General features: G+C 42.3%; 1 protein-coding gene across 3 annotated transcripts in view; it reads left to right on the top strand.

Moving 5' to 3' along the window:
- The first annotated feature begins 1914 nt into the window (after positions 1 to 1914).
- The window catches only part of LOC134859914 (rho guanine nucleotide exchange factor 9), a 57451-nt gene continuing 48302 nt past the window's right edge, over positions 1915 to 11063 (top strand). For all 3 annotated transcript variants that reach the window (XM_063876698.1, XM_063876697.1, XM_063876699.1), the window contains exons 1-4: positions 1915 to 2188; positions 3438 to 5101; positions 8263 to 8389; positions 8478 to 8584. In XM_063876698.1, the coding sequence (XP_063732768.1) occupies positions 3515 to 5101; positions 8263 to 8389; positions 8478 to 8584 (1821 nt within the window). In that variant the 5' untranslated portion in view covers positions 1915 to 2188; positions 3438 to 3514. The remainder of the gene's footprint in view (positions 2189 to 3437; positions 5102 to 8262; positions 8390 to 8477; positions 8585 to 11063) is intronic.

The raw sequence follows: 11063 nt of genomic DNA, 5'->3' as shown, positions 1-11063 counted from the left end.
TAGTAAGCCTTTCGTTTGATATCACAACATATCTAACCCCCCCGCTCTCCCTCCCTGTCTGGCCCGGCTTTTTCACGGCAGCCTGTTTTCACTCAGCTGCTTTGACAAAGACTGGTGAAATAATTACAGCTGGGCCTAAACTCAGAAAGTGTTTGTCTCCTGTAATCTCTAGTGAGCCCAGCAGTGGGGACCTTGTCATAGGAAGAGGAGGAAGAGGGCGATTGTTCTAAAAACTAGGAGCTGATGACATCATTTCAAAGAACTCGCTTGGAAATGTTCAACACTCTGGGTAAAAAGGCAACAAAGTAAACTTGCAGTGTACACAGTTCACAAAACCTCAACAAAGCGTATCATTTCAGACATGTGCACAGCTGGTAGAGTAAAAAAATCTCCAATCTGTCTCCCTCCAATCATCGCTGTTTTTCTCTTTTACCTCTTGCTTTCCAGCATAAAAAATGCTGTTTGAATTTACTTATTTCCTAAAGATGAGAGTTAGTTAGTGTTATGTCTCTATATAAGTGAGGACTGAGCTGAAACATTTGACCTGTTCAAGCCAGGATGTCTTTTGTGACGGGAGGGGACAACAGGAAGACGGCTTGGGGTTCTAAGGAAGTGAGTGAGTAAGGGGAGGGAGGGAGGGAAGGAAGAAGTGAGGGAACAAACAGAAAGTCAACGCAAAACTATGAGGAAAAATGACAAAATATACAAATATAGGTTACTATGTATGTTCAGCATATAAACAAAATGGCCTATTAGGTCAACAAATAAAGCCATATGCTAAAGATGCTAAATCTGAGGAAAGGTCATTTGAAGATGAGGTTGCTATAATTCAAAGTGACAGTTGCGGATGGTAAGTCACTGTGTTGCTACTACTACTACACCCTTAAGTGGTCAAAACCGCTCCAGGGAGAGGGCCACAGAGAGGAGAGAGGCTCCACGGGCAAGCAAAGGGAAACATGGACACATAGAGATATTTACATACAGTCAGACAGACTTCCTGTCATTGTCAGCCTGAGAGCGTTGATGTCAGATCCACTCCTTCCTGTGCAGAAGGGAGAACGCCATGAGATGACAATGGGCTCAAAACAGGACAAAGAGGAAATGTTTAAATTTAGGTCCCTTCTTCCACCATCTCCTCTTTCACAGCTATGGAGCTCTGGAGCTGTTTAGTTTTTGTGAATTCCTTCAGTTTCCCTCCCTGAGCTCCCTCTCCCCATTGTGCCTTTTCAATAGAAGGATTTTCACATTCAACACAAATCCCAAAGGAGGATCAGCTACTGAGACCAGAGTTCAGTCAATCACTTGTTTTCACTGATAGTACTTAAAAAAGTGCTGTGTTCAATTCCAACAAATAGGATAAGGAAATAGCTTTATCGTCATTAAAATATAATAATGACTATAGATAATAATTTTAATAGGATCATTCATGTAATGAAGGATACAATTGGTGTAAAAACACAGTAACATCCCAAATTAATAGAATCATAAAATATACATAAGTGTTTTATATAAATGTTTATATATGTTCCTGTCTATTAAACAGACTCCCAATTAAAATAATTACAATTTATTTTGGACTTCAGTGTATAGCCATGTGTAGTTGTATAACTATTAAAAAATATGAAACTTTTAATATGATATTTAATGTTTTGGATAAAACGATTAAAATAGGAGCAAGGGCACAATAAACATTCTTGTATAATATATTACAATATATATGTATATACATTTATTTGTAACTTTGTATACATAACAATTAACTTAGCTCTGATGAAATATTAACATTTTGAAACGTCTCTCTGAGTGTAGAGATTTGTGTGTGTATCCTATTGTCTGTCTGTCTATGTGTGTGTGTAGAGGGTGTGTTTGTGTTGGTGTGTGTGTTGCTCTGTCTGCGTGAGAGCTTTATCACAAATCAGAGTGTCGGCGTCTGCAGGAGCTTACAGGGCAAGAGTTCACTGCTCTGTCGCTAACTCCGGGAGTTCCTCTCAGTTTCATGATAGCTGGCGAAGTTTACAGGCAAACACTGGAACTCATGACAACTACGAAGGAGTCGCTGTCCGCAAAATACCTCCAGCCTTACTCATGGATATAAATTAAACCCGTGAAATACAGCGGATACTTTGAGTCGGTGTGGAAGGCGGTGTTTTGCCAAGATGCCCTTGTAAACGGCGAGAGTTTTCTGGGGGTAAGTCAACAGCTTTGACGTCTTAAAGTATGTGGCGAAAGAGATACAGAGAAATTAGAGACGGGTATTTTCGCGGGTTTTACTTGAAAAACAAGTCTTTGAAGTTTTGAAAAGTGTTACTACGGACGTTTAGTCCAGCGAACTAATGGTAAACTAAGTGATAACTTCACAAATTAATGTAATTAAACTTAATTAAAAAACCAGCTGCGACTTAATGCCACTTTTATTGACGCCATATTAAAAGAAGTACGACTTTCAGACGCCCAACCCAGTGTTAACCTGTCACTGTCAGCTATGAACTGTCAATTTTAGGTGGAGACGGAGGTGGTTTACCGTAAGTTTTGTGATAGTGTGGAATCCAAAAATGTCCGTTTGTGTTATTCAAACTACCCTGTAGGCTTTACGAACACATCATATTAGTATCGGAATAACTGGATATCAGGCTGATGGTAAACTTAAGACTTGTAGAAACGTCACATCATATATTTAAATGCTAATATATCTACTTTATCATTAGTGTCTTATATTATTTGACTTTATTGTTGTTTATACATTTAAAACATTTTTTGGAATGATTGAGCAGCTTCCGAGTGTATTCATTAAAAGCTTATCAGTAAAAAACTGTCTTAATTAAATTGTGCCATTCTGCGAAAAGGCCATTTAAAATGAAACACATCTTTTGTGATGATCTCATGTAACAACAAAGACACATGCTGGAGGCCCCAATTACACAAGATGCTTCCATACATTAAAGGGATTATGAAATGGGGGTAATTAACATGTTGAGCACTTGCTGAGCATCTTCCTCCTCAGAAGGAGCTTATCTGAGCTCTGATGATGTCACAGTCGGAGCAGGCCTGAAATAACCACACATCTCTAGTGAGGGTTTCCATGACAACACAGCCTCCTGGTTTAAATGGTGGACGGGGGACTGCGTCTCAAATAATTACTGTGGACCGAATATGGGGGGCGGTTTGTGACTGTTGACTCATGGTACAAAAGCCCTTGTCTGAGAATCACTAAATGAGACCTCTGATGCTCTCACTGTGTTTTAGTGTTTAAGCACCACTACCTATCTATTATTGTTGACCTCCTGCAGGGGTAAAATATAGATGACCCTCCACTGAGAGGATTTATTATAATAAGCTGTATTTAGCATTTATAGCATACTTTGACAGACAGACGGAATTAGCATGATATGAAAAAATGAGGTCAAACTTGAATGAAAAATGTGGTTTTGTTCCTCCAGGTGTTTTAGAGAGAGGGGCCATGAGAGAGACACAATGTCCATTGGAGCTGATAGCTGACGCTGTAGAATGAGAGAGGATGGAACAGACAGACAACCCTGCCCCCGTGAGCAACAACCCTAATGGGTTTGTCAACCGAGTGTTTAATGTCTCTCTGGATGTGGAGAATGAGAGCAGCAGTGTTTATATTGAGGAGGATGGGCCAGGGCCTGCAGAGGGGCAGGGTGACCCCCAGGCTGCCTCTTCTCAGACCCCTGTCAAGGACAGACAGGAGGTCAACCGGAGGCCCCGTGCTACAGGGGGCATCTGGAAGATGTTGAACCGAAAGAGAGCTGCTTCAGAGCTGGAGCGCAGACCCCACTCCATGATCCTGCCCGGGGAGGCTTCTATCCCTAAACTCTCATTTGCTGACAAAGTTCGCTCCTTTAAGAAGCTTAAATCCCCTAATGTGTTTCGAGGGAAGACAGGGAAACTGTCCACTGCCAAGTTCGGCAGCTCTTTAATCGATGAGGACTCTTTCTGCCACGACATTGGCACTCCCCAGCAGTCCAGCAGGGGCACTCTCAGAAACCGTGGCAAGAGGCACTCCTATGCAGGCTACACAGCAGAATTTGAATGCTCGTTTGAAGACATCGACCTCACAGCTACTTTAGACAGACACCAACCCAGTGAAACAGGGGAGACTGTGACTCAGAATGGTTGTAAACCACCAGAAAGAGTCTGCTATTCTAAAAGAAACCACAACAACTCTACCAACTGTAATAAAACTGCTGCAGGATGCGAGGAGCCCAGCATTAAAGGTAGCCCGAGCACCCACCAGGGTAGGGGAAGGAAGAACAAAGACGTGTGGAGTTACCTGAGGAGGATCTCCCTGTTGGGGAAGGCCAATCCCGTCTTCTCAGAGAGGAGCTTTGACTCAGACCTTCACTCCTGGGACAAGACCATGGACTCAGACTGCGGTTCTGTGGACTTTGAGAACGTCAAAGACTTTCAACCGCCCCCCCCGAGACACTCTGACACCAAGGGGCACTTTGGGGGTCTGTTCAAGTTTTTTAACAGTGTAGCAGAGACAGCCAGGAAGTGGCGGACCACATCACACTCCTTCGCTCCTCAAGAGGGAGAGAGGATGCCGATGAGCTCACCACAGCCCACAGTGGACAACATTCACAGTGTGTCCCTGACGCTCCACAGTGATGGGCTTCCAAAATCCCAACCAGCATCACCAGAGCCCGCTAAACCCTTGCACACATGTAGCCTTGAGAGGGAGGATCCAGGATCTGTGGCACACGGACGGTCCCCTCAAGTTGTCCTGAGAGCTTTTCGGGCATGCTCAGGATCTCGAGCTGTTAATGGCCTTCAGAGGTCAGAGGGTGCAGAGAAACATTTAGAGACAAACCACAGGTCCATAGCCATAGTAGAGAATCATTTCCCAAAAGCAGGTCCAACTACAGATACCAACAAAGAGCAAGAGGTGGAAGAGGGTCCATTAAACTGTCTCTGTCCAGAGGAAAAGGTAGAGGGACAGACAGGAAATGAGCCAGATTCCAGGGATGCTCCACCTGACTCCCACCCGGTACAGGAAGTGAGTGTCCAATCACAACAAGGTGATAAAGAAAGCTCCACCAATAGCGTGCCAGCATCAGATTCCACAGAGGAGATATTTAAGGTATGTGTCTTAAAATACAAAATGTTAATCACCAGAATTTGAATAAAGGCATTTGTTATAATTCATTTGAGTTGCTAATCAGCATTTTCATGTATAATGTGTCTCACAATCATGCCATAACCACATTCCATTGCAGCCTTTTTCCACATCATTAACATCGCCACAAGCATGCAACATATAATTACTGCATAAATGCTCTAAATATCATTTATGTAACAGTTTTAACTACGTTCATTCTTTTGCTTCTTAAAAATCATCAACACTCCGAGTGGAAATAATAACAGAGGTGTTACTCAGAGCTAGGTGTGGTTTAATAACTGTCAGAAATGGGTTTTTTTTAAATTGAGACACCAGCAGCCTGTGAGGCACTGAGTTGGGCACCGACTCTACAGTTGTCCTTTTGCCCCATCTGTTGGAGAAAGCAGGAAAGAGTCAATGGTGGACAAAATCACAGTAGAAGAGTTGGTTCTTTTTCCCAAACCAGGAAAACCCTAATTCCCATAAAGCTGTCTGTGTGTGTGTGCAGCGGCCTCAGACCCAGTGACGTCTGCACTTCATGACGGCACCCTTCCCTTCTCACTCCACTGGAGGCATTAGTCACCCCCCTTCCAGTCACACCAACGAGTCAGGACGTGTTAGCCCTAACTCCTGATGACAGAACGAGATGTGACATCTCTCTACTCAGCACACTTTCACCGGGGGTTATTATGCAAGGGGGCTGTGGGAATCAGTGTTTGGGGAAGGGTGTTAATGTGCAGCCCTACAATCATTTCAGAGTAATGATGGCACCGGGAAAATCCTCCCTATTCAGCAACTGTTTACACGTAATATCCACCTGTCTTCTCTGAAGTTTAATTGCCATTCGGGGACTTCCTTGGCACTTGTGTATAGCTACTGAAGCGTAGCAATTAGGATCATCACGGCGAGTAGAAACGATATTTTGATGAATCTATAGAGATGTTGCTCCCAATTCCCCACACAAAAAATGCTTTGTTGCACCTTTTATCGGAGCCAAATTGCTGAGTGTGTGTGCCGATCACAGCTGTGTGAGCAGATTGCCAGCCAGACAGGCTGCGGTGTGAGGCAGACCTCGACCCGCCCGAGCACAGAGAAGACCTCTGTACCCCACCAGCCCCCGCGCCCTCGTCCTCGCCCCGCCTCTGCTGTACTGGACCTGCGGGGGCCCGACAACCTGGACCGAGACCTCTACAGCCACTACAGTGAGGTCGGCTCGCTCTGCCAGGCGGAGACGCAGGCCGGTTCCCACCATGCAACTCTCTCCGGGGCGGAGACGGACGGCTGCTCGCCCCAGGCCTTGCTCCGTCATAGAGACCGGTGTTACTAGGGAGATGCAGTCCACGGAGCTGCACCACAGAGTAAGAAGCCAAATAAACAAACACAGGCATTCATGCATAATATCACTCAAAGTAAATATACAAACATGGAGATGGAATAACAAACAAGCAGTCCTGTACTGCTGTTTATACTGTGTTAGTATGATAGCATAATACTTTATTGCAGGGCAGTTCTGACATTTACCTTGCATCCTTGCAGCTCCATTTGCAACATAAACAAATATTAACATAACAACATAACACTTCAACATGCATCTGATCCTGGGTGAGAGCCATATGTATTCTTAGGATCAACTGGTGCACAAAAGAGCGCTTCAGTTTACTTCAACTGTGGGCCCCTTTATCTCCATTTGATTGTAATAATTCCTATTCGCGGTTCAGGACATGATTTTGTCGTTGGCAAACCTGAATATGTTATTCTAGTTTTTTTATTCATTTTATTTCTTAAAGGGCTGATCTACAATCTTTGAGCAGATTTTCATTTGATGAAGACATTTTGACTTTCCAGCATTGAACAAACACTGGTACCATGATGTATTGCAGTACTGTGAAACTCACATGTATTTATATGCAGTAGACCGACACAGTGCTGGAAGGAGTACTCAGATCATTTACTTAAGTAAAAGTACAAATACTATCGTCCTAAAATACTCCACTACAAGTAAAGGTTGTGATTTGAAAATTCTACTTAAGTGAAAGTGAAACAGTAATAGCATCATAATGTACAAAAAGTAAAAGCACTTATTCTGCATAGTAACTCGTTTCAGAATAATATAAGTACAGTATTATCAGCTAAGTGTACTTCAAGTTTGAACAGTGAAAGTACTTCCAAATGGATCTTTCAGCAGTATTTTATTATTATGGCTATAATATTATCCAGTTTTTAGACATGCAAGAGCATTTTAGTATTGTAGTTGGTCAATTTATATCCAACTAAGGTATTGTGCAGATTAATAGTACCATATCAGATGTTATGTGTTGTGTGACTAGTAACTGTAAGTGTTAAATAAATGTAGTGGGGGGAAAAGTACGATATTGACCTCTGAAATGTAGTGGAAGAGAAGTATAAAGTAGAACCAAATGGATTAGAGTAAAAATATATCCCCAAAAAAGTACTTAATTACAATACTTGAGTAAATGTACTTAGTAACTTTCAACCACTGGACAGACATAAACATGATGCTAACCCTTAGGAAAAATGTAAGTTGGAGGGTAACTCCACCAATTTGCTGATAAATATAGCCCATAATGAATCCAACATACACACTTTGAAGGGCAGCCCAGGACTCACCCAGTATTTATACCCGCTCAGTGTTAGTTGCAACAATGCATGCACGCTCTGCCCCATTTATAGAGGCCAGTATTCCTGCTTTTCCCTCAGCTCACCTCCCCTTCTCCCTCTCTTTTCTCCTTCCTCTTCTTCCTCCCTTCTTTCTTTGTGGCTTCTCAGTCTCTCTGTCGCCAATTTTCTGCCTCATCGCTCCCATAAGCTCTACCTCTCATTGCCCTAACTCCGAGTCAGTTCATTTTAACCCGAGAGACCTCCCGCCTGGCATGATGTATAGTCTCTCTCGGTATCGCTGCAGGGCATACACATCGACCAATGCACCAGAATAGATCCTTGCTGGATGTGAAATGCTTTAATTCCCTGCTACAAAAAAAAAAAAAATGGGACAAGGGAAGATTTTTTTCCAAGGTGAAGGGCAGGGGAATGTGTGCATTCACCCCTGCATGTGTGAGTGTGTGCATGGAAGTGACTCTGTATGGAATATATAGGAGATGCCCTAACGACTCAGTGCCCTCTAGGCCTTGTCCCGCCCTCCGGGTGTATCACCATTAGAGCCCCCACTGAGGGTGTCTCTCCAGCGATGCCGCTCCCTGCCGCTCCCCCCCAGCACTCTCTCTGCCTTGGCGCTGCTCCTCCCCAAGTCAGGTAACATTTGCATATTTGTATTTCACATTAATATGGAGACTGTCGGTTGGTGGGTGTTTGTTGAATCGATCATCCGTCTGTCCTCCAGACATGGGTCAATCGTCGTCGTCGGTGCGTCTGCGGTCCGGAGGCTCCGGCAGCTGCAGGAGGAGGAGGCTGCTGAGACCCGGATCAGAACCACTGCAGGTCAACATCGTGAGTCAAACACACACATCATAAATGCAGATTGATCGATCCACTGCTTTTACATTCTTTCTGTATGACTTTTAAGGCCTTTAGAGTGAGAAGAAGAAAACTATCCTGTAGGACTGCACTATTTAGAAATAAAAAATGCAAATATCATGACTGATATAGCCATTGTGATGTGAGATGTGATATTAAATGGACTGATCATTTTTAAAAACATGATCAGTGCTGATGATAAAATACATCTTTTTAGGGTTTCCCTTCCCTGTAGTCCTTTGTTTACATCTGTAACGTATTGACATCACTTTGTAACACTCAAGCTTCTATTGGCTAGCGCTCCAACACATTGTACATGATAGGCTAAGGTGTGGGACATCTATAACTGGTTGACCAATCACAACAGAGCACAACCAGCTAACCAATTAGAAGAATTTGGCTTTCCAAATGAGATACTTGATGTTTTAACTGTGTGCTTCACTGATAGAAAACACTGCTGCCTATCAAATCTAGTGCTTTCTAGACTTTCTAGAGTGCTTTGGGGGTGATATATATGTAAGACTTCATTTTTGGGTAACTGTTGTTCCCCTGCAGCACCAGCATTCAAAACACTTCTTTGCTGCTGCATTCCATAGTAGAAAAATAATATTTGGAGTAAAAGGTTTTGGTACGCCTCGATAACTCACCTGGTAGAGCGAGCTTTCAATTTGCTAAGGCTGAGTTATTGGCAGCAGGCCTTTGCTGCATGCCTTCCCCTCTCTCCTTCCTCACTTTCCTGTCTTTATTCAGCTGTTTTTATATTGAAAAAAAGTCCCAAAATAATTTTCAAACATGAAGAACTTAGCTAATTTAAATGAAATGTTGCTGTCTAGTACAGGAAAATCTGCACGTCCTGACTGCAGGCCAGCAGGCAAAAAATGAACATTTATTTTAAATAAATAAATATTTTAGACTGAGGAATCACTTTTACACTATATTCCCTGTAATATAATGTGCCTTTAAATAGATTTATTGAGTTGATTCAAGGGAGAGAAAAATAAAAAAGAAAGCATCTAAACTTCACAACAACTTTTCACAATCAGGGCAAATCAATCAGCTGTTTATGTGTGTTTTGCCCACTCTCATTGACTGTCCTTTCAACCATCTGCCAACTTGAAATCAGCTACTACAGTAGGGCCAGAAGTTGTATTTCCAGCCCTGAAAAACAAGCAGGCTAAATAATAAACTGAGACTTGACATGTTCTGACTACCTCCATCGATCTCCTCCGCCCGTCGTTTCAGTACTATGGACAGCGGCACTCTTACACAAGCAACCCCTAATTAAGCCAAACTCAGCTTCACAGCACAAACGCCCACTTGCTGAGCTGTAGCTCATCTTACACTTCTTATCATATGCCAAAATGTTTTTAGACACCAAAAAGCATTTCACCCACGAATATCGTTCATCTTCCTATATATGTGGTGCTAATGAGATGCACTGCGAATAAGGACTCTTACTTTGATGTAAAGATTTTTACATCAGTAGGAATGCTGCACTGGATGGAAGTGACAGCAGAGCTCTGTTCATTAAATTGAAAATGAAACGGCACTAAATAAAAGTGTTGAGCTAAAATCAGTGAACAATTTTGGTAAATTAGCTCATGTTATCATTATATTGTCCATAATCATGCCATTATGTCACAGAAGCCTACAAAGGAGTCCAATGGAGGTGTTTCAGGTGTGTGTGGGGGGGGGGAGAAGCTCCTCTGCAGGGAACTTTGGGATATTAGCCTTTGCACACCATTTACATGCACCAAAACATATATAACACACTATAGGAAAGGGAAAATCAAAAAAGGTGTAAAAGTACTAAAAGTACTAAAGTAGTAATAGCTATTTTCGGAGTAAAATATATATTATATGACAGGATTATAATGAATTATGTATTAATATGTTCATCATTTCAATGTGCCAGATGGTAAAGATGGAGCTAACTTTAATTACTTTTTAAAGTGCTGGTTGTGTTAATCCATAACAGGACATTTTATGGACTTTAAATAATTCATTACATTTAAACTATTTATTTTAAATAAATGTAAAGTAGTAAAATGTATAATATTTGCTTCTAAAATTGAATGGAGGAATGTTAAATAGCATAAAAAAGGAAGAATTAAAAGTACAAGTACCTCCATATTATACTCGTAAATGTACTTTCCCACCCTGCCTACAGCCTGCTGTACATGTTGCTAAGTGAGTCGGTCCCCTTGTCACAGACACTGTATGAGCAGATGTAGATGTGTTAAGCGGATGTATAATAATTACTGATACACCCCCCCTCAGTGATAATAGGCAGATGACTGAGCACTGGTCAAAGTTTCATCAGATAATGAAGGAGCTGATGCGTGAGGATGTTGGCCGTGTGGATTAATGTCGTCCCGAACATTCGGGCCATTACTCATCCTGAGTTGGGCACCCAACATTTCAGATGGTTTGTCTTTAAGTCTGACAGGAG

This window comes from Eleginops maclovinus, chromosome 23, assembly GCF_036324505.1.
Source record: "Eleginops maclovinus isolate JMC-PN-2008 ecotype Puerto Natales chromosome 23, JC_Emac_rtc_rv5, whole genome shotgun sequence".
NCBI lineage: Eukaryota > Metazoa > Chordata > Actinopteri > Perciformes > Eleginopidae > Eleginops > Eleginops maclovinus.
Note: the sequence above shows the minus strand (reverse complement) of the source record. Positions and strands in the feature narration are given on the sequence as shown.